The following is a 26,490-nucleotide window of genomic DNA, read 5'->3' as shown; positions in this document are numbered from 1 at the left end:
CATATACACTGCACAGTACCTCTCCTCCTGTCCTGTATATATACACTGCACAGTACCGCTCCTCCTGTCCTGTATATATATACACTGCACAGTACTGCTACTCCTGCTGTATATATACACTGCACAGTACCACTCCTCCTGCTGTATATATGCACTGCACAGTACCACTCCTCCTGTATATATACACTGCACAGTACCGCTCCTCCTATATATACACTGCACAGTACCACTCCTCCTGTATATATACACTGCACAGTACCACTCCTCCTGTATATATACACTGCACAGTACCACTCCTCCTGTATATATACACTGCACAGTACCGCTCCTCCCGTCCTGTATATATACACTGCACAGTACCGCTCCTCCTGTCCTGTATATATACACTGCACAGTACCACTCCTCCTGCTGTGTATATACACTGCACAGTACCACTCCTCCTGCTGTATATATGCACTGCACAGTACCACTCCTCCTGTCCTGTATACACTGCACAGTACCGCTCCTCCTATATATACACTGCACAGTACCACTCCTCCTGTATATATACACTGCACAGTACCGCTCCTCCTGTCCTGTATACACTGCACAGTACCGCTCCTCCTGTCCTGTATACACTGCACAGTACCACTCCTCCTGTCCTGTATACACTGCACAGTACCGCTCCTCCTATATATACACTGCACAGTACCGCTCCTCCTGCTGTATATATACTCTGCACAGTACCACTCCTCCTGCTGTATATATGACTGCACAGTACCACTCCTCCTGTCCTGTATACACTGCACAGTACCGCTCCTCCTGTATATATACACTGCACAGTACCGCTCCTCCTATATATACACTGCACAGTACCGCTCCTCCTATATATACACTGCACAGTACCGCTCCTCCTATATATACACTGCACAGTACCGCTCCTCCTATATATACACTGCACAGTACCGCTCCTCCTATATATACACTACACAGTACCACTCCTCCTGTCCTGTATATATACACTGCACAGTACCGCTCCTCCTATATATACACTGCACAGTACAGCTCCTCCTATATATACACTGCACAGTACCGCTCCTCCTGTATATATACACTGCACAGCACCACTCCTCCTATATATATACACTGCACAGTACCGCTCCTCCTATCCTCTCTACTGGTGGTAACTCTCAGTATCTGTATTATTCTGTCTATAATGTAGCTTGAATAAGTTTTCATCACTTCTGGACTTTACCCCCATAATCGTCTTGTGGACAGATTCTCCCACCTGAGCTGTGGATCTGCGGCTCCTCCAATGACCATGGGCCTCTCGGCTGCTCTCCTTGCTTGGGAGGTCAGGTTAGGTGGACGGCCATGTCTTGGGAGGTCAGGTTAGGTGGACGGCCATGTCTTGGGAGGTCAGGTTAGGTGGACGGCCATGTGTTGGGAGGTCAGGTTAGGTGGTCGGCAATGTCTTGAGAGGTCAGGTTAGGTGGTCGGCTATGTCTTGGGATGTCAGGTTAGGTGGTCGGCCATGACTTGGGAGGTCAGGTTAGGTGGACGGCCATGTCTTGGGAGGTCAGGTTAGGTGGTCGGCCAGGTCTTGGGAGGTCAGGTTAGGTGGTCGGCCATGTCTTGGGATGTCAGGTTAGGTGGACGGCCATGTCTTGGGAGGTCAGGTTAGGTGGTCGGCCATGTCTTGGGAGGTCAGGTTAGGTGGTCGGCCATGTCTTGAGAGGTCAGGTTAGGTGGACGGCCATGTCTTGAGAGGTCAGGTTAGATGGTCGGCCATGTCTTGAGAGGTCAGGTTAGATGGTCGGCCATGTCTTGAGAGGTCAGGTTAGATGGTCGGTCATGTCTTGAGAGGTCAGGTTAGGTGGACGGCCATGTCTTGGGAGGTCAGGTTAGGTGGACGGCCATGTCTTGAGAGGTCAGGTTAGGTGGACGGCCATGTCTTGAGAGGTCAGGTTAGGTGGACGGCCATGTCTTGAGAGGTCAGGTTAGGTGGACGGCCATGTCTTGAGAGGTCAGGTTAGATGGTCGGCCATGTCTTGAGAGGTCAGGTTAGGTGGACGGCCATGTCTTGGGAGGTTTGCAGTTGTGCCGTACTTTTTCCATTTTTGGATTATGAGTTAAATAAGTGTTCTGTGAGATGTTCAGAGCTTGGGCTATTTTTTATAACCTAACCCTGCTTTCTTCTTTTCTACAACTTTATCCCTGACCTGTCTGGTGGGCTCGTTGGTTTTCATGATGCTCCTTGATCCTTAATGTTCTCACACAAACCTCTGAGGCCTCCACAGAACAGCTGTAGTTATACTGAGAAGAAATCACACCCAAGGGGACACAATGTACAGATTATGTGACTTTTGGAGGCGATTGGTCACTCAGACTCCAGGGGGCTGAATACTAATGCACCTCAGATTTGTAAGATGTACATTTTTACAATAATTAGAAAACTTCATATCATGTCTTAAATATTTTCGGCTTTTGTGTTCTTTTCACATAAAATACATTTCAGGTTGTGGGGTAACGGGGAAAAATGTGGAAACATTTACGATGTGATGACCTTTTCTAGGTTCTGTAGCCGCTGCATTATGTGTCCCCTCCTGTCTCCACATTACCAGAAACCTGTGGATATCACTAATCTGTGCAACAGGGGATTATGGCAGACGATTTTTATTCGTGTCCCCCCCCCATTGCAGCCGTTGTACATTAGGCACTTATATATGAAAAGTCCGAGTTTCCATCTGTACGACTTATTACAGCCGCTGATTCTTGTGCCGTTTTCCATTTTAAGTTTTTTTTTCCCCCTCTTCCAGTATTTGTGGGGATGCAGGGAGGGCAACACCATCGGCCGGGACATCACACGACTTGTGATCCCAGCAATACCCGGGGGAGAAGAGTAGCAGCAGGACCCAGGGGTGGGGAGACTGTCCGTGTGAACTGATCAATACTCGGGGGTGGTGGTTACGGGACTGTCTTGTGATCCCATTAATACCTGGAGGGGGACGTGGCGTGATCCCATTTAGACCCGGGGGGAGGGTAACTGGAATTTCATATGATGGGGGGATGTCTCGTGGTCCCAGAAAGATGGGGGACGGGAAGTGGTGTGATTCCATCAAAACCCAGAGGAGAAGGGGGACGTGGCCTAATACCATCTAGACCCGGGGGTGGACGTCACGTGATCCCAGTAAGGGGTGGGACCGGGGGTTCATCACATGATCATATTCTAAATCATCTCCACCATAAAGAATAAACTCGTCTTCTCGTCTTGACACCGATCCTGTTCCATCCTGCAGCCGTGAGGAGCAGTGCATATATGTGGCCCCTGTAATCGGGGGATGGAGCGGGCGCCTGCACCCCTCCTATTAATTACACTTGGATTGACGCTCTTCTGCCAGTGTCCGCGGTGAGTGGTAGTCTCGCCCTCCTGGCGCAGAACACCAGCTCTGCAGCTTCTTATTGTCACCTTCCCCTATTGTCTCCTGAGACTATATGGGCCCCGTGCTGGGGCCCCGGAGGTCATGTCCTTGTTGGCTCCGCCCTCACTGGTGCTGGTAGTAATAGGTCATCTTCCTCAGCTCCTCCCAGAACAGCAGGCTGAGGATGGTGTGTGGCCCCAGGCGGACATAAGCCGGGACGATGCCCTTGTAGAGCGCCATGACGCCTTCCTTGCGTGCGATCTTCAGAAAACAGTCCAAGAAACCGCGATAGAGACGGCCCTGAGGAAAGACAAGGAAAGTGAGGACAGGGTATGAACAAGGAACCAAGACCATGACTGCGGAGCTGCACTCACCCGGCCCTGCACGTCCACTGGCTGGTTATACAGGCGCGTGCTGACCACGTCAAATGGAGTCATCGCTATGGCAACTCCAACACTGCTGATCATCCCGCCGGCCAACGGCACCAGCCAGCTGTCGTCAGAGAACCACTGCGAAAAACAACCACCCGTCATCACTCCGAGCCAACGCCGTCTCCTGCCCCATCACCCCACCGAGCCAACGCCGTCTCCTGCTCCGTCACCCCACCGAGCCAACGCCGTCTCCAGCCCCGTCACCCCACCGAGCCAACGCCGTCTCCAGCCCCTTCATCCCACCGAGCCAACGCCGTCTCCAGCACCTTCATCCCACCGAGCCAACGCCGTCTCCAGCCCCGTCGTCCCACCGAGCCAACGCCGTCTCCTGCCCCGTCGTCCCACCGAGCCAACGCCGTCTCCTGCCCCATCATCCCACCGAGCCAACGCCGTCTCCTGCCCAGTCATCCCACCGAGCCAACTCCGTCTCCTGCCCCATCACCCCACCGAGCCAACGCCGTCTCTAGCCCCGTCATCCCACCGAGCCAACGCCGTCTCCTGCCCCGTCATCCCACCGAGCCAACGCCGTCTCCAGCCCCATCATCCCACCGAGCCAATGCCGTCTCCAGCCCCATCATCCCACCGAGCCAACGCCGTCTCCTGCCCAGTCATCCCACCGAGCCAACTCCGTCTCCTGCCCCATCACCCCACCGAGCCAACGCCGTCTCCTGCCCCGACCTTCTGTGTACTGCGGCACCGCACCATATCGGGTAGTATTCCTGTCACCAGTCTCTGCCTCCGCGCTCATCCCACCCCGCCGTGCAGTGTTAAAGGGGCTATCCACAACCATCCAGAGCTGATTGCGCTGCAACCGGCAAACCTGCCACGATGAATGGACAATACCCCCACATGACCCCTGTGCATCATGCAGCTGTAACATCGGCACCGTTCACTGCTGATGTAGGAATGATCCGGTGTCTCGTCAGCTGGACTTTGTTCTATCTGGGTGAAGCCCCTTTAACAGAGGGGTCGTCTCGCTCTAGGCAGCTCTGCCATTACAAAGATGTGCATCATGGAGCACAGCAGCTCCAGCAACAAGTATTACAGGGGCAGATGAAGGGTATAATGGTGTCAAGGTGAAAATATATATATCTTTATACTCTTTTGTACTTTTATATATTCTTATGCTGTGAAACAATAAGTTTTTCCCTTATGTTTGCTAATGCAAATGTAATTGTATTTAAGGTGGCTGCCAGTATTCACCTTTGCCTTAGTTTTTGTTCTTGCCAAAAAGCTATTTTCGTTTCTGAAGCTAAAGTATCGTTTCTGGTGAAATGGAAACTTAAAGTGACGTGGAGGAAGGAGGATCCATCAGATGATGTCAGAGCCAACCAGAAAGACTGAATACTAGATACATTGCTTAACCCCCGCCTATCCCCGCCCTCTGCACATCTTCCCCCAATAGATCTTATAATGTTGTGTATTAGAAAATAAAGTCAGTTGCTGTGACGTTGCTACACTATGTAGACACACGAGCATGCAATGACTTTGAACCAGCCTTTGTCTGACTCATTCTTATCCGGTACCAATGCTTTTAATCTAATTTGGAATGACTGGTGAAGGAAGGGTATTGTCGTGACGACCCCGACAATTTGGCGCAACCAACGTGGGGCGTGGCCGGCGATCCGAGACCCCCTGGACCCATGCCTGGACGACACCCGTAGTGGCTGACCTCGAGGACTGATCACCCTCCAAACACGGTAAGTGGAGATCACATACTATGTATGTGTCACACTTGCTAGTGTTTCAGCCGTTATTGGTTAGTCTGTGGTCTCCTTGGGTCTGGGGAGTGACCGGTCGAGTGGTGAGACAGAGCGCGATCCCGTGCCACGCTTCGAACCAGCAACTGAGAGACGTCGCACTCTGCGCATCCTCGTGTACACCACACCTCCTCCACCGGTCATTGTACTCCATTCAACCACCCTACCCGTGACTGTTGCCTAGTAGTGATAGAGTGAAAGATTGAGGAAGTTTGTGGATTGGGGGCGGCTTTGAGAAAGGGACAGGAGACGCAGCCTCTGTGATATTGTACCAACTAGGTAATTAAGACGTCCCGAGAGGGGACCACCTGTTTTTCTGTGGAGGGCTCTCACTAGGAGACCGCCTCCCGACTGTTTAGAATATCGTGACAGGGTAGACTGTTAATCACTGGTGTTCAGGGGTTAGGGACAGGATATCGAGCGCGAGGCTCTTTATTCATAACACGTCGAACGCGAGGCTCCGTGTTGTTTTTTGGTGAGAATACCGTGTTGTTACCGCTGTCAGCGATCCTGGGCTGCAGCAGGGCGTAGTATTCTGTGAGTCATGTTGCGTCTCTTGAAGCAGAAGAAGTCCGTGCCCCACGAGTTAAGTGAGGATGCTGTGGAAGTCAAGACAATAGTAGAGTCACGGGAGGGCAAGAAGGCAGTCAAGAATGTTGAGAGGTTGTACAAGCATGTAGGATTGCCCTCGTCAGGGAGATTGCAGCCGTCTACATGGCACCATCTCATGGAGAACAAAAGGAGCATGTTGAAAGAGAAAGGATTGTTAGAACAAGCGCAAGCTCATCTGCGAGTTGCGCGAGGTTTAAAGAACGAGGAATGGAAAAAGGTTGATGGAGAGGAAAGATGAAAGGATGCAGAGCCCGTGTTTGGTTATAAAATACCTCAATCATTAGTTTTTCTAGGGTGTTCTGGTATATGAGTTGTGTGAAGGTTTTGTAGAAATTAATTAAGTCTGAGAACTGCTGGATTCCGTTATTCTGTGTGGTTTTCCGAGACACCCGATGGGAGGGGTCAAACAGCTGCGCTGTGCCTTTCTTCTTTGTGTTGAGGAATGCTGTGATGTTCTTATCTGTTCCGTGTTTCTGGTATGGAGGGGGTCGAGTCGCTGCGTCCTCTCCTTGTGTAGTAAGAATTATTGTAAGTTTAAAGTAAAATATGGTGTTTTGTTTTAGAAGGCACTTGTAAGAGATTGTTTGGTTATCAGTGTGATTGAAAAATTGGTAGAAGATTCACCTGTTTCAAGTTGAATGGTTGATATATAGCAAATTAAGGATTAACAGAGAAAGTGAATTCGGATCTGTTTTGTTACGTTGGAAAAAAAACAAACTGGATGTTTGTGGTGCAGGAAGGAACTGAGAAAGTGACTGAGATTAATGTGTTGGGAAAGCAAACAATAAGAGATTTGGTACAGGGGGCTCCCTGTTAGGTAATATGGTCCCTCCCCAGGAAATTAAGTCTCTTCTCCCGACTGTAAGCTCTGTGCCCCTTAACCCCAAGGCACCAATATATCCTAGACTGCCGAGAAGTTCTATGGGCGTCTTATGGTAGTGTTAAAAGATCTGGGGTTTTCACTGTATAATAAAGCCCATTCACACGTTTTTGTGGTAGCTTTGATGTCCGAGTTTTAAATCTGAATTGAAAGAGGCAATAATGTCAGTTAGACCTGACATCGAGAATTCCACTCCGGACGATGCATTAAAAGTAGTACAAAGTTTCCAGAAGAACTTAACCCATTCTGTATCAGCAGCTGCGCTCTGTAGCCCCCACCGCAGCTTCAAGGACCAGGAACAGCGGCTTCAAGGACACAGCTCGTTCCTTATCAGTGGCCCAAGCAGAAGACTTCAGCTCCAGCCCCCCTCCCCTACACAAATCCAGTCTCATACTCCAATATCCATTTTAACCCTGTGTCTAGAAATCTCCCTTGCCATGTTAATTCTCAGACCAAGACAAGACAGATGGACTTGTAAATATTGCGGTCAGACAAACCCAGACTGGAGAAATACTTGTATAATCTGTGCTGCAACCCAACCTAAGTGAATTACGTTGAATCCTGTCCAGACAAGATCACATGTAGTGATATAAGAAGCTGACACAGGATTGTGGTTAGTGGGTAGTGGGGACATTAACTTTTGGGAGTAAGCTGACAGTAATCCTTTTGGGAAGGAGCTGTAGACCAGCATGTCATGTCACCCCCAACCGGTCATCTAGTTACCCCCACCACCAGAGAACCAACCACATCAGGTAGTGTAAGACAGATACAGGAGTATTATCCCTGGAAGCCCTCTGACTAGCTAGCTACGCTAAAATAATTGGCTGACCCTGAGAACAAACCTTTCCCATTTTACAGACAAAGATAATATGATGGACGTATAAGTGCACCTGAGCAGACCTAGAGAGTTGGTGAGCCAAGATGATGGTCAAATGGTACTTATGTTATATAATCCCTAGGCAGATGAGCATAATGAGATGTGTATCTTACACGCCCTTTCCCAATCAGTTTGTAAAAAAAAAAAGGGGGGGGGATAGTGTCTTTAACCCTGGCAGTTAGAATATCCTTATTTCACGCTGCTTCAGTATGTGGGTAATTTTTTGTTGTGTGCACAGACAGAGCAGGAAGCCATTGTTGCCACTGTTAGTTTTCGCAAGTATCTGGCAGATCTGAACTGTTGGGTTTCGGCCTCGAAACTTCGGTTCTGCCTTGGTCAAGTGATATTTTTGGGTCACTGTCTCCTTCAGGGTGCCAGACACCTCACAGAAGAAAGAAAAATAGCCGTCAGCTCCCTTCCTTTCCTAAAAGATGAGACTGAACTCCAGCGTTTCCTTAGACTATGTACTTATTGTTGTCAGTGGATACCGGACGCATCCCGCATAATGCTACCCCTCTACAAGGCCCTGAAAGACTGTTCAAGATATGGTGATGATTTTGGCAGATTCCAAACCGGATACGCTGTTACTACGGAAGATACTGTAGTGCACGCAGCTGCACTCCCTCCCTCCCTGTCAGCACAAGAATCAGAACTTCAGGATCTGTCTACTGCATGTGTTCTTGCCAAAGACAGGCGGGCTAATATATATACGGACTCACAGTATGCATTTGGTATTGTTTATGATTTCGGAGCCCTATGGGCCAATCGAGGATTTGTTACTACCGCCGGAACTCAGTGAAGAATGTTGAAGCTGTTAAAACCCTCATGGACTCAATCAAATTACCTACCCAGGTGGCCATTATCAAAGTTAAGGAGCACGGTCCTAGGAACAGTCCACAGACTGTTGGTAACACCTTTGCGGATATGCAAGCAAAAGCCGCTGCTCTTCTGCCCGTTGAACAGACCATACCAGCTATGGTGACCACACGCTCTCAGCGTAAACAGTTACAAGAAACACTGACTCTACAGGAACCTGATGATCTATGCTAGACTGAGGTTTTCTGCCGGACCCCGCGAGACCACTTAATGACGATGCAGAGAATGTCTCCAAAGGAAGAAGTGAAGCAGTGGAAAGCTGATGGAGCACGTATGGACAATGGTCGCTGGAAAAAGGACCAACTTGTGTGTCTCCCTAAGCGGATGTACCCTGCTATTGCCACGTGGGCGCATGGGCCCACACATCGAGGTATCTGTCAGACCTGCAATCCCGGTCAACTTCAACGTGTACCCCCGAAGCATTTTGCTAAGCCCGACTATCCTTTCCAAAGGCTCCAGGCGGACCTCATTACGTTGCCTAAGTCTGGAAGGTATGAATATTGTCTGGTGGTTGTCGATATGTTCTCCAGTTGGCCAGAAGCATTCCCCGTTACCAACGTGACTGCAAAGATCACAGCAAAGAAACTGGTGATGGAAGTTATATGCAGATATGGTGTTCCAGAAGTTGCTGAAAGTGACCAAGCCCCGGACTTTTCTTCTCATGTGTATCAGGAGATTCTGACAATGCTTCGATCCACTGTAGCCCTCCATACTCTCCACAATCCAGTGGGAAAGTTAAGAGGCTGAACGGCACACTGAAGGGACAATTGACCAAAATGATGCAGGAGACTACGGCTCCATGGCCAGGGCTCTTACATATTCGTACTACCCCTATTGCAAAATATGGCCTGTTCCCATATGAGATATTGTTTGGTGCTAGGTTCTCATTTGCAAATTTCCAGTCTCAGTAGTTGTCAGAAGAAACTGACCGTGCTGTTCAATATGTTATTCAGCTTAGTAAAAATGTTGCTAACACCCATGTTTTAGTTTCTTCTTCCCTTCCAGATTCAGCAGAAACCGATATTGGTCACAATTTGAAGCCTGGAGGTTTTATGGTCGTGAAAAGCCATGTCAGAAGACACAGACTAGAACCCTTGTATGACGGTCCCTACCAGGTCCTCCTCATTACTCCTATGTCAGTAAAGCTGGAAGGAAGGCCGACATGGATCCACGTATCGCACTGCAAGCTGGTCAAACAGACTAGTAGCAAATAAGGGGACATAATGTTTTAGTTTTTCGTATTTCCATATAATAATATTGGTAACCGCATGGGACAGTCTAAATTCCCCAATATCCTTGAATAATAAGTTTGTACAATATCATGAAAGATTAGTAGTACAGATGGGTATAGCCAATAAAATTGTCAGTTATATAAATGTGGGATAAATTGGTTAGGGCCAGAGATTGTCCAGATGATCAAATTTGGGATATATTGGATATCCTTAATACCACTGCCTGTGTTATGAATCTGTTGAAGGGTTTAAAGCCCACTGATTGCTCAGATTATGTCCCACTGATTGCTCAGATTATGTCCCACTAATTCATGAAGAACCCAAACTAAAAGTCCCAGGAGGGATAACTGTGTTAGCTGATAATTATACCTGCTATAATTCCCACGACACTACAGGTACATCAGTAGGGGTCTTCGAGACAGGTTTCTGTAAAGAGAACAGTTCCCTAGATACTGACTTGCTAGCTAATCATACACAGTATATGTACGACATTTATTGGTTATGTGGAGATGGTAAGCTCCATCCTAGGTTGCCTAATGCCTGGACAGGTCAATGCACCCTTGTTAAACTAGCTATGCAGTTCAAGATTTTACCTTGGGATCCAGAGACACCTGATGAATATACCAGAAAGAGGAGAAGTCTCGATCAGCTCCACATGAGTTGTGAAGAAGATCCATTGGTGTATGTCGATGGCATTGGAGTGCCAAGGGGGGTGCCTGACCAATTTAAAGCCCAGAACTAGATCTATGCTGGCTTTACTTCTTTAATCCACAAGTGCAGATTAATAAAAATGTTGATGGGATCAATTATATATATTACAGTGAACAAAGGTTTGTCAATTTTATCTGTGATGTTTTCCAGGGTATAGTTGAGGAGTTGGGCCCTAACACTAGAATGACCCTCCAAAACCGACTAGCCCTTGATATGATCTTAGCTGAGAAAGGAGGAGTCTGTGGGATGGTGGGAGAGGAGTGTTGTACCTATATCCCTCAGAACTCTGGGGTAAATGGAAAGACCATGATAGCCCTTAAAAAGATAAATGGGTTAGCAGCAGAATTAAAAACTAATGCTGGAGTAGACATCTTTCTTTTCCGGTTGGTTGGGTGGGCTCAAAGGATTCCTCCAACAAGCTTGTCTAGTACTGATTGCCCTTCTTGTAGTTGGATCAATAATCCTCTGTTGTGTTATTCCCCTGTATAAAAAGGTTCACCAGAGTACGATGGTACTGATCCAGGGCAGATCCCCAAGTATGTCCCCCTCAAGAAATTAGACAAAACCCCCAATTCTCAGATGATGCTAAGAGATTTAGTTTAGGGACAGCGGGAGAACTCCATGTGAAGCTAGTGAAGGGTTCAGCTGCCTGGAGGCCTCTCACAAGGGGAGAGCTTCTGAGGTGTCTGGATGAAGAAATCCACCTCCCCTTTCCCCATCACATGGACAGTCTCGAAGGAACTTTCTTTTTAGGGAAAAACTTAGTGTTTAGGGGGGATTGTCAAGGTGAAAATATATATATCTTTATACTCTTTTGTACTTTTATATATTCTTATAAGGGAAAAACTTATTGTTTCACAGCATGTTTGCTAATGCAAATGTAATTGTATTTAAGATGGCTGCCAGTATTCACCTTTGCCTTAGTTTTTGTTCTTGCCAAAAAGCCATTTTCGTTTCTGAAGCTAAAGTATCGTTTCTGGTGAAATGGAAACTTAAAGTGACGTGGAGGAAGGAGGATCCATCAGATGATGTCAGAGCCAACCAGAAAGACTGAATACTAGACACATTGCTTAAACCCTGCCTATCCCCGCCCTCTGCACATCTTCCCCCAATAGATTAGAAAATAAAGTCAGTTGCTGTGACATTGCTACACTATGTAGACACACGAGCATGCAATGAGTTTGAACCAGCCTTTGTCTGACTCATTCTTATCCGGTACCAGTGCTTTTAATCTAATTTGGAATGACTGGTGAAGGAAGGGTATTGTCGTGACGACCCCGACAATGGCAGGACAATGGCCTCTGACTGCTTGTGCATAGCGCTTCCGGTCCTCCTGCATACGAAGAGCACGGGCCGGAACCCGCACATGTGACTTGGGTGCAAGCGCCTTGTCCTGTGTAACCAGCGTGTGCAGCACAGATCGCTCCCTGCACCAGATACAGTGGGATGCTATGCTGCGGCTCGTTCACCGCTGCAGGTCAGTGCCCAAACAGATCATTGAGTGGTCCGTGGATCACGGTGGGGGTACGGACTGCACGATCAGCCTCATGCACACCCAATTCCGATGAAGAACGAGTGACGGTGCATTTCCATCGGCTGCAGACAAGCTGCCATGTTCTCCATGTATGAAGCGATGGGGACTTCACGCGACCTGTGCGCAGTGAATCGCCGCCATATCGTCCGCACATGTGCTGGTTACACCGGGAGGATGTGCTGCCGAGAGCAGGACTTTACAGACACTATTGACAATTGCTTTGCTCATCTGTTGGTTCATTGCCGGTGTGAACACAGACCGATATAATTGACCAATGATGGTTGCAGTGAACGCTCGGGTTCGGTCAGCGGCCCGTCTAGCCGAGACTCAGTGCCGCACGAATACCCGTCAGGGCGTTACCGAGATTCCCTATATGTGGCCACTTCCACCACACATCGCTGCGCTTACCTTTTGTTTCTTGACCCAATCTTTAGCATTAGCAAAAGTCGCCAACTGCACGGCGGATCCCACCATCACCCGCGGGACGGCTCCATTAACTCCACGCCACAGTCCTAGGACCCCCTGCTTCTTGTAGATGGTCTCAAAGGCAGAACTGACGCTCTGAGCAAGGGAGAAAAAAAAGAGGCCATTACTGCTGCGCCACCGAAGAGAAGAATCGCTGCAGAACACTCCCCTCCACCTTCTGACCTCTGCAGAACATCGCTCCTCAGAGATGATATATCCTGCAGATTATTACTCCACTGACCTGTACAGATCTGCAGAACATCGCTCCTCCACATCCTGCAGAGACGGAGGCCAGAAGGGCAAGGAGCGGAGCAGCCCCAACTGGACTTTGAATCCTTACACAAACCAAAAACAACCACAACTCTCGCTCACTGCACAGAGGTGTGATAATCTGCAGGATATATCACTGTGTATCTGTCAGGAGGTGGAGGAGTGATGCTCTGCAGAGAGGTCAGTGGTGTAATAATCTGCAGGATATATCACTATGTATCTGTCAGGAGGTGGAGGAGCGATGCTCTGCAGAGAGGTCAGTGGTGTAATAATCTGCAGGATATATCACTGTGTATCTGTCAGGAGGTGGAGGAACGACGCTCTGCAGAGAGGTCAGTGGTGTAATAATCTGCAGGATATATCACTATGTATCTGTCAGGAGGTGGAGGAGCGATGCTCTGCAGAGAGGTCAGTGGTGTAATAATCTGCAGGATATATCACTATGTATCTGTCAGGAGGTGGAGGAGCGATGCTCTGCAGAGAAGTCAGTGGTGTAATAATCTGCAGGATGTATCACTATGTATCTGTCAGGAGGTAGAGGAGCGATGCTCTGCAGAGAGATCAGTGGTGTAATAATCTGCAGGATATATCACTGTGTATCTGTCAGGAGGTGGAGGAGCGATGCTCTGCAGAGAGGTCAGTGGTGTAATAATCTGCAGGATATATCACCGTATCTGTCAGGAGGAGGAGCGATGCTCTGCGGGTGTGAATAGTCTGCAGAGCGTCTCACCTGGTGGTTGTGCTGATGCCCCACAGCGATGGCGGACACTGTCTGTGCCTGGAGATGCGTCTTCACCTGCAGGACGGCAGCGCAGTGTTAGTGTTGGAACGTTACAATCTGCAAGAAAGTCCACCAGCAGAACAGAGGACGTCACACCGTGCCCCAAAGGCGACCCCCCACTGGTGTTACATGGGACTGCAGGTGACATTACCATATTATCTGTACTCAGAGAGATATCACTGTGTTATCTGTGGCCTTACATAGGACTGCGGGTGACATCTGTGGCGTTACACGGGGCTGCGGGTGACATCTGTGGCCTTACACGGGGCTGCGGGTGACATCTGTGGCCTTACATAGGACTGCAGATGACATCTTTGGCGTTACACGGGGCTGCGGGTGACATCTGTGGCGTTACACGGGGCTGCGGGTGACATCTGTTGCCTTACATAGGACTGCGGATGACATCTGTGGCGTTACACGGGGCTGCCGGTGACATCTGTGGCCTTACACGGGGCTGTGGGTGACATCTGTGGCCTTACACGGGGCTGCGGGTGACACCTGTGGCGTTACACGGGGCTGCGGGTGACACCTGTGGCCTTACATAGGACTGCGGGTGACATCTGTGGCGTTACACGGGGCTGCGGGTGACATCTGTGGCCTTACATAGGACTGCGGGCGACGTTACATAGGACTGCGGGCGACGTTACATAGGACTGCGGGCACTCACCAGATACGCCGGACTCCCCACGAGGGCCCCCAGGGCTCCGGCCATCGCCCCCGCGGCCACGTTGCCCCCCGGCCGCTCCGTCAGCCCCGCGCCCTCGGCGGTGGAGTAGAGGTAGAAGCGGACGCCGTTCATCAGGCCCTGGTAGAGCAGCGCCGCCGTCAGCCCCTTCTGCAGCCCCCGCAGCCCGTCCGCCGCCCCCACGGCCGCCATGGCCTGCAGCACCCCCCGGTAGTGGCGCGGGTAGGAGCCCCGGGAGCGCAGCTCTCCCTGCAGCTGCAGCCGCGTCTTCACCACCTCCAGCGGGTTAGTGAACACACAGGCCAGGCAGCAGGCGGAGGCGCCCAGCACGAAGTCCACCGGGGGGGAGACCGAGACGGCGGCGCCGGGCGGGGGGGTCGCCATGGTGTCTGCAGAGGCCGCTCAGCGCCCGGAGCCCCCAGCACCCGCACACCCGAGCTCTCCGGGGTCAGCACCCGCACACCCGAGCTCTCCGGGGTCAGCGCCCGCACACCCGCGCTCTCCGGGGTCAGCGCCCGCACACCCGCGCTCTCCGGGGTCAGCGCCCGCACACCCGAGCTCTCCGGGGTCAGCGCCACTGCCGAGTGCGGGGCCGGAGCCACCGACCGCCGCCGCGCACTCATCGCCTCAGGAGCCCGACTCCGCCCTGCGCCCGATCCCTGACCAATCCGCGACCGCCTATGCGCACCCGGCACCTCCAAGACACAGTCCCTGACCAATCCGCGGCTTCCTTCTCTCACCTCCAGGATGCCACCACTGACCAATCGGCAGCCTCCTACCCGCACACACCTCCAGCCGCCCATCACGTGGGGAGAAGGTCACCTGCAGCCTCCGCTTCCTGCATGGAGTCTCCTGTGAGGTGACAGCGACCCCGGCTGCCCCCTAGCGGAGCGGACAGTACCTGCACGTCAGACAACAGGAGGAGGCGGCAGAGCATCGCACCTGCACATAGTGATACATTCTGCACATTATTACACCGCTGATCTCCCTGCAGAGCATCGCTCCTCCTGACAGTGATATATCCTGCAGATTATTACATCACTGACCTCCCTGCAGAGCATCGCTCCTCCACCTCCTGACAGATACATAGTGATATATCCTGCAGATTATTACACCGCTGACCTCTCTGCAGAGCATCGCTCCTCCACCTCCTGACAGATACACAGTGATATATCCTGTAGATTATTACACCGCTGACCTCTCTGCAGAGCATCGCTCCTCCACCTCCTGACAGATACAGTGATATAACCTGCAGATTATTACACCACTGACCTCTCTGCAGAGCATCACTCCTCCACCTCCTCACAGATACAGAGTGATATATACTGCAGATTATTACACCACTGACCTCTCTGCAGAGCATCGCTCCTCCACCTCCTGACAGATACACAGTGATATATCCTGCAGATTATTACACCAATGACCTCTCTGCAGAGCATCGCTCCTCCAACTCCTGACAGATAGTGATATATCCTGCAGATTATTACACCACTGGCCTCTCTGCAGAGCATCGCTCCTCCACCTCCTGACAGATACATAGTGATATATCCTGCAGATTATTACACCACTGGCCTCTCTGCAGAGCATCGCTCCTCCACCTCCAGACAGATACACAGTGATATATCCTGCAGATTATTACACCACTGACCTCTCTGCAGAGCATCGCTCCTCCACCTCCTGACAGATACATAGTGATATATCCTGCAGATTATTACACCACTGACCTCTCTGCAGAGCATCGCTCCTCCACCTCCTGACAGATACATGGTGATATATCCTGCAGATTATTACACCACTGACCTCTCTGCAGAGCATCGCTCCTCCTCCTCCTGACAAATACACAGTGATATATCCTGCAGATTATTACACCACTGACCTCTCTGCAGAGCATCGCTCCTCCACCTCCTGACAGATACATAGTGATATATTCTGCAGATTATTACACCACTGACCTCTCTGCAGAGCATCGCTCCTCCTCCTCCTGACAGATACAGTGATATATCCTGCAGATTATTACACCACTGACCTCTCTGCAGAGCATCGCTCCTCCACCTCCTGACAGATACACAGTGATATATCCTGCAGATTATTACACCACTGACCTCTCTGCAGAGCATCGCTCCTCCACCTCCTGACAGATACACAGTGATATATCCTGCAGATTATTACACCACTGACCTCTCTGCAGAGCATCGCTCCTCCACCTCCTGACAGATACATAGTGATATATCCTGCAGATTATTACACCACTGACCTCTCTGCAGAGCATCGCTACTCCACCTCCTGACAGATACATGGTGATATATCCTGCAGATTATTACACCACTGACCTCTCTGCAGAGCGTCGCTCCTCCACCTCCTGACAAATACACAGTGATATATCCTGCAGATTATTACACCACTGACCTCTCTGCAGAGCATCGCTCCTCCTCCTCCTGACAAATACACAGTGATATATCCTGCAGATTATTACACCACTGACCTCTCTGCAGAGCATCGCTCCTCCACCTCCTGACAGATACATAGTGATATATTCTGCAGATTATTACACCACTGACCTCTCTGCAGAGCATCGCTCCTCCTCCTCCTGACAGATACAGTGATATATCCTGCAGATTATTACACCACTGACCTCTCTGCAGAGCATCGCTCCTCCACCTCCTGACAGATACACAGTGATATATCCTGCAGATTATTACACCACTGACCTCTCTGCAGAGCATCGCTCCTCCACCTCCTGACAAATACATAGTGATATATCCTGCAGATTATTACACCACTGACCTCTCTGCAGAGCATCGCTCCTCCACCTCCTGACAGATACATAGAGATATATCCTGCAGATTATTACACCACTGATCTCTCTGCAGAGCATCGCTCCTCCACCTCCTGGCAGATACATAGTGATATATCCTGCAGATTATTACACCACTGACCTCTCTGCAGAGCATCGCTCCTCCACCTCCTGGCAGATACATAGTGATATATCCTGCAGATTATTACACCACTGACCTCTCTGCAGAACATCGCTCCTCCTCCTCCTGACAGATACATAGTGATATATCCTGCAGATTATTACACCACTGACCTCTCTGCAGAGCATCGCTCCTCCTCCTCCTGACAGATAAACAGTGATATATCCTGCAGATTATTACACCACTGACCTCCCTGCAGAGCATCGCTCCTCCACCTCCTGACAGATACATAGAGATATATCCTGCAGATTATTACACCACTGATCTCTCTGCAGAGCATCGCTCCTCCACCTCCTGGCAGATACATAGTGATATATCCTGCAGATTATTACACCACTGACCTCTCTGCAGAGCATCGCTCCTCCACCTCCTGACAGATACATAGTGATATATCCTGCAGACTATTACACCGCTGACCTCTCTGCAGAGCATTGCTCCTCCACCTCCTGACAGATACACAGTGATATATCCTGCAGATTATTACACCGCTGACCTCTCTGCAGAGCATCGCTCCTCCACCTCCTGACAGATACATAGTGATATATCCTGCAGATTATTACACCACTGACCTCTCTGCAGAGCATCGCTCCTCCACCTCCTGACAGATACATAGTGATATATCCTGCAGATTATTACACCACTGACCTCTCTGCAGAGCATCGCTCCTCCACCTCCTGACAGATACACAGTGATATATCCTGCAGATTATTACACCACTGACCTCTCTGCAGAGCATCGCTCCTCCACCTCCTGACAGATACATAGTGATATATCCTGCAGATTATTACACCACTGACCTCTCTGCAGAACATCGCTCCTCCACCTCCTGACAGATACATAGCGATATATCCTGCAGATTATTACACCACTGACCTCTCTGCAGAGCATCAGTCCTCCACCTCCTGACAGATACACAGTGATATATCCTGCAGATTATTACACCACTGACCTCTCTGCAGAGCATCGCTCCTCCACCTCCTGACATACAGTGATATATCCTGCAGATTATTACACCACTGACCTCTCTGCAGAGCATCGCTCCTCCACCTCCTGACAGATACACAGTGATATATCCTGCAGATTATTACACCACTGACCTCTCTGCAGAGCATCGCTCCTCCACCTCCTGACAGATACACAGTGATATATCCTGCAGATTATTACACCACTGGCCTCTCTGCAGAGCATCGCTCCTCCACCTCCTGACAGATACATAGTGATATATCCTGCAGATTATTACACCACTGACCTCTCTGCAGAGCATCGCTCCTCCACCTCCTGACAGATACAGTGATATATCCTGCAGATTATTACACCACTGACCTCTCTGCAGAGCATCGCTCCTCCACCTCCTGACAGATACACAGTGATATATCCTGCAGATTATTACACCACTGACCTCTCTGCAGAGCATCGCTCCTCCACCTCCTGACAGATACACAGTGATATATCCTGCAGATTATTACACCACTGACCTCTCTGCAGAGCATCGCTCCTCCACCTCCTGACAGATACACAGTGATACACAGTGATATATCCTGCAGATTATTACACCAGACCTCTCTGCAGAGCATCGCTCCTCCACCTCCTGACAGATACAGTGATATATCCTGCAGATTATTACACCACTGACCTCTCTGCAGAGCATCGCTCCTCCACCTCCTGACAGATACATAGTAATATATCCTGCAGATTATTACACCACTGACCTCTCTGCAGAGCATCGCTCCTCTACCTCCTGACAGATACATAGTGATATATCCTGCAGATTATTACACCACTGACCTCTCTGCAGAGCATCGCTCCTCCACCTCCTGACAGATACACAGTGATATATCCTGCAGATTATTACACCACTGACCTCTCTGCAGAGCATCGCTCCTCCACCTCCTGACAGATACATAGTGATTTATCCTACATCTTGGGGTGTCTTTGGATCGGGGACGATTGAAAGTTATGAAATTACAATTCGCAGACACCAGAGGAGGAGAACGCGGCGCTGTCTCGGGTCTGTTCGCCCCTGATCGGTATTGGCCATTTTCTCCTCGCTCATGGTGTCGCTCCTGATGTACATGATCTGGCCTCCATGTTGGTGCACCCGACCTACACACATACAGTTGGATCCAGAGACACCGCCCCATATGTCGGCAGCCGTAGCCCATGTTCAGGAATCAGGGAACCAGCAGACGTCTCCTCCACCATTGTGAGCAGAGAATGAGGCACAGTCAGGCCGCACAGCAGGACAATGGGAGCATGAGGGGGGTTACAGGACGAGCCAATAGGGGCGACTTGTACAGCAAACTGCTCTCAGACACAGACATTATGATGTAAAGGACTCAGACACTGTTCTTGGAAGAAGGTCATCTTCTGTCTGCCTCTGATGTGGGGGCATCATACCATGTGGGGGTAATGTACTGTGGGGACATCATACTGTGTGTGGGGGGAATGTACTGTGGGGACATCATACTGTGTGTGAGAATGTACTGTGGGGGCATCATACTGTGTGTGGGGTGAATGTACTGTGGGGACATCATACTGTGTGTGAGTAATGTACTGTGGGGACATCATACTGTGTGGGGTGAATGTACTGTGGGGACATCATACTGTGTGTGAGGAATGTACTGTGGGGACATACTGTGTGGGGGGAATGTACTGTGGGGACATCATACTGTGTGTGAGGAATGTACTGTGGGGACATCATATTGTGTGTGGGGGAATGTACTGTGGGGACATCATACTGTGTGGGGGAATGTACTGTGGGGGCATCATACTGTGTGGGGGGAATGTACTGTGGGGACATCATACTGTGTGGGGGGAATGTACTGTGGGGGCATCATACTGTGTGTGAGAATGTACTGTGGGGACATCATATTGTGTGTGGGGGAATGTACTGTGGGGACATCATACTGTGTGGGGGAATGTACTGTGGGGGCATCATACTGTGGGGGGAATGTACTGTGGGGGCATCATACTGTGTGGGGGGAATGTACTGTGGGGACATCATACTGTGTGGTGGGAATGTACTGTGGGGACATCATACTGTGTGGGCTGAATGTACTGTGGGGGCATCATACTGTGTGGGGGGAATGTACTGTGGGGACATCATACTGTGTGTGGGGGAATGCACTGTGGGGACATCATACTGTGTGTGGGGGAATGTACTGTGGGGGCATCATACTGTGTGGGGGGAATGTACTGTGGGGACATCATACTGTGTGTGGGGAATGTACTGTGGGGACATCATACTGTGTGGGGAAATGTACTGTGGGGACATCATACTGTGTGTGGGGGAATGTACTGTGGGGACATCATACTGTGTGGGGGAATGTACTGTGGGGACATCATACTGTGTGTGGGGGAATGTACTGTGGGGACATCATACTGTGTGGGCTGAATGTACTGTGGGGGCATCATACTGTGTGGGGGAATGTACTGTGGGGACATCATACTGTGTGTGAGAATGTACTGTGGGGACATCATATTGTGTGTGGGGGAATGTACTGTGGGGACATCATACTGTGTGGGGGAATGTACTGTGGGGGCATCATACTGTGGGGGGAATGTACTGTGGGGGCATCATACTGTGTGGGGGGAATGTACTGTGGGGACATCATACTGTGTGGTGGGAATGTACTGTGGGGACATCATACTGTGTGGGCTGAATGTACTGTGGGGGCATCATACTGTGTGTGGGGGAATGCACTGTGGGGACATCATACTGTGTGTGGGGGAATGCACTGTGGGGACATCATACTGTGTGTGGGGAATGTACTGTGGGGACATCATACTGTGTGGGGAAATGTACTGTGGGGACATCATACTGTGTGTGGGGGAATGTACTGTGGGGACATCATACTGTGTGGGGGAATGTACTGTGGGGACATCATACTGTGTGTGGGGGAATGTACTGTGGGGACATCATACTGTGTGGGCTGAATGTACTGTGGGGACATCATACTGTGTGTGGGGGAATGTACTGTGGGGACATCATACTGTGTGTGGGGGAATGTACTGTGGGGACATCATACTGTGTGGGGGGAATGTACTGTGGGGACATCATACTGTGTGTGAAGAATGTACTGTGGGGGACATCATACTGTGTGGGGGAATGTACTGTGGGGACATCATACTGTGTGTGGGGGAATGCACTGTGGGGACATCATACTGTGTGTGGGGAATGTACTGTGGGGACATCATACTGTGTGTGGGAATGTACTGTTGGGACATCATACTGTGTGAAGAATGTACTGTGGGGACATCATACTGTGTGTGGGGGAATGCACTGTGGGGACATCATACTGTGTGTGGGGGAATGCACTGTGGGGACATCATACTGTGTGGGGGAATGCACTGTGGGGACATCATACTGTGTGTGGGGGAATGCACTGTGGGGACATCATACTGTGTGTGGGGGAATGCACTGTGGGGACATCATACTGTGTGTGTGGGAATGTACTGTTGGGACATCATACTGTGTGGGGGAATGTACTGTGGGGACATCATACTGTGTGTGGGGGAATGCACTGTGGGGACATCATACTGTGTGTGGGGGAATGTACTGTGGGGACATCATACTGTGTGGGCTGAATGTACTGTGGGGGCATCATACTGTGTGGGGGGAATGTACTGTGGGGGCATCATACTGTGTGGGGGGAATGTACTGTGGGGACATCATACTGTGTGTGGGGGAATGTACTGTGGGGACATCATACTGTTTGTGGGGGAATGTACTGTGGGGACATCATACTGTGTGGGGGAATGTACTGTGGGGACATCATACTGTGTGGGGGGGAATGTACTGTGGGGACATCATACTGTGTGGGCTGAATGTACTGTGGGGGCATCATAATGTGTGGGGGGAATGTACTCTGGGGACATCATACTGTGTGTGGGGGAATGTACTGTGGGGACATCATACTGTGTGTGGGGGAATGTACTGTGGGGACATCATACTGTGTGGGGGAATGTACTGTGGGGACATCATACTGTGTGTGGGGGAATGTACTGTGGGGACATCATACTGTGTGGGCTGAATGTACTGTGGGGGCATCATACTGTGTGGGGGGAATGTACTGTGGGGACATCATACTGTGTGGGGAAATGTACTGTGGGGACATCATACTGTGTGTGGGGGAATGTACTGTGGGGACATCATTCTGTGTGGGGGAATGTACTGTGGGGACATCATACTGTGTGTGGGGGAATGTACTGTGGGGACATCATACTGTGTGGGCTGAATGTACTGTGGGGGCATCCTACTGTGTGGGGGGAATGTACTGTGGGGACATCATACTGTGTGGGGAAATGTACTGTGGGGACATAATTCTGTGTGTGGGGGAATGTACTGTGGGGACATCATACTGTGTGGGGGAATGCACTGTGGGGACATCATACTGTGTGTGGGGGAATGCACTGTGGGGACATCATACTGTGTGTGGGGAATGCACTGTGGGGACATCATACTGTGTGTGGGGGAATGCACTGTGGGGACATCATACTGTGTGTGGGGGAATGCACTGTGGGGACATCATACTGTGTGTGGGGAATGCACTGTGGGGACATCATACTGTGTGTGGGGGAATGCACTGTGGGGACATCATACTGTGTGTGGGGAATGTACTGTGGGGACATCATACTGTGTGTGGGAATGTACTGTTGGGACATCATACTGTGTGAAGAATGTACTGTGGGGACATCATACTGTGTGTGGTGGAATGTACTGTGGGGACATCATACTGTGTGGGGGAATGTACTGTGGGGACATCATACTGTGTGTGGGGGAATGTACTGTGGGGAAATCATACTGTGTGGGGGGAATGTACTGTGGGGACATCATACTGTGTGTGGGGGAATGTACTGTGGGGAAATCATACTGTGTGTGGGGAATGTACTGTGGGGACATCATACTGTGTGTGGGGGAATGTACTGTGGGGACATCATACTGTGTGTGGGGGAATGTACTGTGGGGACATCATACTGTTTGTGGGGGAATGTACTGTGGGGACATCATACTGTGTGGGGGGGAATGTACTGTGGGGACATCATACTGTGTGGGCTGAATGTACTGTGGGGGCATCATACTGTGTGGGGGGAATGTACTGTGGGGACATCATACTGTGTGGGGAAATGTACTGTGGGGACATCATACTGTGTGGGCTGAATGTACTGTGGGGGCATCATACTGTGTGGGGGGGAATGTACTGTGGGGGCATCATACTGTGTGGGCTGAATGTACTGTGGGGGCATCATACTGTGTGTGGGTGAATGTACTGTAGGGACATCATACTGTGGGGACATCATACTGTGTGGGGGAATGTACTGTGGAGACATCATACTGTGTGTGGGTGAATGTACTGTAGGGACATCATACTGTGGGGGGAGGAATGTACTGTAGGGACATCATACTGTGTGGGGGGGATGTATTGTGGGGACATCATACTGTGTGTGGGGGAATGTACTGTGGGGACATAATACTGTGTGTGGGGGAATGTACTGTGGGGACATTATACTGTGTGTGTGGGGGGGGGGGGGGATGTACCATGGGGACATTATACCGAGTGGGGGAATGTACGTCTTTGGTCTTGTGTTCAGTTGGTGGCTGTACAGACATGACGGAGGCGCGGTATAGAAGTATTGGAGCAGTTTATTTACACATGGCCACCGCTGTGATGGTTTAGTGTTATCTACAGACACTGCTGGAGACATAACGGCAGAATGAAGCAGAGCTGTGAGTGTGACAAGCAGCTGCCCAGTCTTCACCCTGCAGGTGCCAACACCTCGCCATACCGAGGTCCCGGAGAGGAGCAGCGGGATCGTAAGATGGGTGCTGACAATCCAGAGACAAGCGAGGGTCAGAGGATGAGGAATAAATACACAGCGTCACAGGCCACCAGCGTCCGGAGCTGTCACCGAGTGGACATCGCAGGGGTCCGTAACTGCAGGACTGAGGCCATAAATGTGCAAAGCAGGAAAGAAAACAAAATCCGCTTCCCTGGAGATAAAACCAGTAATACTGGGATGCGGGGAGCGCTCAGATCAGGACGATGGCGCCAGGCATAGACCTTCCCCAGCGACCATCCTAAATATTATTAAAAATCTCCACCCACTTGCCTGAGCCGCCATCACTTAGTGCAAAGGGTTAAATAAAGGTGCAGAGGACGACCCAGATTCATGCAGACAAGACACCATGCAAGTAATGCTGAGGAAGGAAAATCCATGGAGGCAGCACAGAGCCGCCACGTCTGCGCAACAGCCCCACAGCGGAGAAGCCGGGCCCAGATTAAGGCTGCAATACGACTGACAGACCGGCCCGAGAGGCTGGGGAAACTGCAGACCGGGGTATTCACTGACTGTCCTAGGGGACCCACCGAGAGACCGGCCCGAGAGGCTGGGGAAACTACAGACCGGGGTATTCACTGACCGTCCTAGGGGACCCACCGACAGACCGGCCCGAGAGGCTGGGGAAACTACAGACCGGGGTATTCACTGACCGTCCTAGGGCACCCCCCGACAGACCATCCCGAGAGAGGCTGGGGAAACTGCAGACCGGGGTATTCACTGACCATCCCCCCCCGACAGACCGGGGTATTCACTGACCGCCCTAGAGGACCCACCGACAGACCGGCCCGAGAGGCTGGGGAAACTGCAGACCGGGGTATTCACTGACCGTCCTAGGGGACCCACCGACAGACCGGCCCGAGAGGCTGGGGAAACTACAGACCGGGGTATTCACTGACCGTCCTAGGGCACCCCCCGACAGACCATCCCGAGAGAGGCTGGGGAAACTGCAGACCGGGGTATTCACTGACCATCCCCCCCCCGACAGACCGGGGTATTCACTGACCGCCCTAGAGGACCCACCGACAGACCGGCCCGAGAGGCTGGGGAAACTGCAGACCGGGGTATTCACTGACCGTCCTAGGGGACCCACCGACAGACCGGCCCAAGAGGCTGGGGAAACTACAGACCGGGGTATTCACTGACCATATCCCCCCCCTCCCGACAGACCGGCCCGAGAAGCTGGGGAAACTGCAGACCGGGGTATTCACTGACCACCACCCCCCCCCCTCCCCGGACAGACCATCCCGAGAGCCTGGGGAAACTGCAGACCGGGGTATTCACCGACCATCCCCCCCCCCGACAGACCGGCCCGAGAGGCTGGGGAAACTGCAGACCGGGGTATTCACTGACCGTCCTAGGGGACCCACCGACAGACCGGCCCGAGAGGCTGGGGAAACTACAGACCGGGGTATTCACTGACCACCCCCCCCCCCCCCCCCCCCGGACAGACCATCCAGAGAGCCTGGGGAAACTACAGACCGGGGTATTCACTGACCATCCCCCCCGACAGACCGGGGTATTCACTGACCGTCCTAGGGGACCCACCGACAGACCGGCCCGAGAGGCTGGGGAAACTACAGACCGGGGTATTCACTGACCCCCCCCCCCCCCCCCCCCCGGACAGACCATCCAGAGAGCCTGGGGAAACTACAGACCGGGGTATTCACTGACCATCCCCCCCCCGACAGACCATCCCGAGAGGCTGGGGAAACTGCAGACCGGGGTATTCACTGACCGTCCTAGGGGACCCACCGACAGACCGGCCCGAGAGGCTGGGGAAACTACAGACCGGGGTATTCACGGACCAACCCCCCCCCCGACAGACCGGCCCGAGAGGCTGGGGAAACTACAGACCGGGGTATTCACTGACCACCCCCCCCCCCCCCCGGACAGACCATCCCGAGAGCCTGGGGAAACTGCAGACCGGGGTATTCACCGACCATCCCCCCCCCCCCGACAGACCGGCCCGAGAGGCTGGGGAAACTGCAGACCGGGGTATTCACTGACAATCCCCCCCCGACAGACCGGGGTATTCACTGACCGTCCTAGGGGACCCACCGACAGACCGGCCCGAGAGGCTGGGGAAACTACAGACCGGGGTATTCACTGACCATCCCCCCCCGACAGACCATCCCGAGAGCCTGGGGAAACTGCAGACCG

At 51.3% G+C, this 26,490-nt stretch overlaps 1 protein-coding gene and 1 long non-coding RNA gene across 3 annotated transcripts in view; one reads left to right on the top strand and one right to left on the bottom strand.

Moving 5' to 3' along the window:
* The window catches only part of LOC138651974 (uncharacterized), a 120,730-nt gene extending 108,752 nt beyond the window's left edge, over positions 1–11,978 (top strand). For both annotated transcript variants that reach the window (XR_011315551.1, XR_011315550.1), the window contains exon 4: positions 9,843–11,978. This is a non-coding gene — a long non-coding RNA (uncharacterized lncRNA). The remainder of the gene's footprint in view (positions 1–9,842) is intronic.
* On the bottom strand, positions 2,640–15,595 carry SLC25A34 (solute carrier family 25 member 34). Its single transcript, XM_069742636.1, has 5 exons — positions 14,498–15,595; positions 13,780–13,845; positions 12,723–12,875; positions 3,776–3,910; positions 2,640–3,701 (listed from the first exon to the last, which is right to left on the bottom strand). Exons 1-5 carry the CDS (start codon positions 14,897–14,899, stop codon positions 3,525–3,527), a joined length of 933 nt encoding a protein of 310 aa, XP_069598737.1. The 5' UTR covers positions 14,900–15,595; the 3' UTR covers positions 2,640–3,524.
* Positions 15,596–26,490: the final 10,895 nt, after the last annotated feature.

The sequence above is a fragment of the Ranitomeya imitator genome, chromosome 10 (genome assembly GCF_032444005.1).
Source record: "Ranitomeya imitator isolate aRanImi1 chromosome 10, aRanImi1.pri, whole genome shotgun sequence".
Classification (NCBI taxonomy): Eukaryota; Metazoa; Chordata; class Amphibia; order Anura; family Dendrobatidae; genus Ranitomeya; species Ranitomeya imitator.
The sequence above is the reverse complement of the archived record's forward strand: the minus strand, read 5'-3'. Positions and strand labels throughout refer to the sequence as shown.

Bases quoted from the DNA above. Each gene is read 5' to 3' on its own strand.
- SLC25A34 (XM_069742636.1), bottom strand. From the start codon at position 14,899: ATGGCGACCCCCCCGCCCGGCGCCGCCGTCTCGGTCTCCCCCCCGGTG. The intron at 13,846-14,497 runs GTGAGTGCCCGC...GCCGTCCTGCAG, and splicing joins TGGGGAGTCCGGCGTATCTG to GTGAAGACGCATCTCCAGGC. The intron at 3,911-12,722 runs GTAAGCGCAGCG...TGTTTTTCGCAG, and splicing joins ATTGGGTCAAGAAACAAAAG to TGGTTCTCTGACGACAGCTG.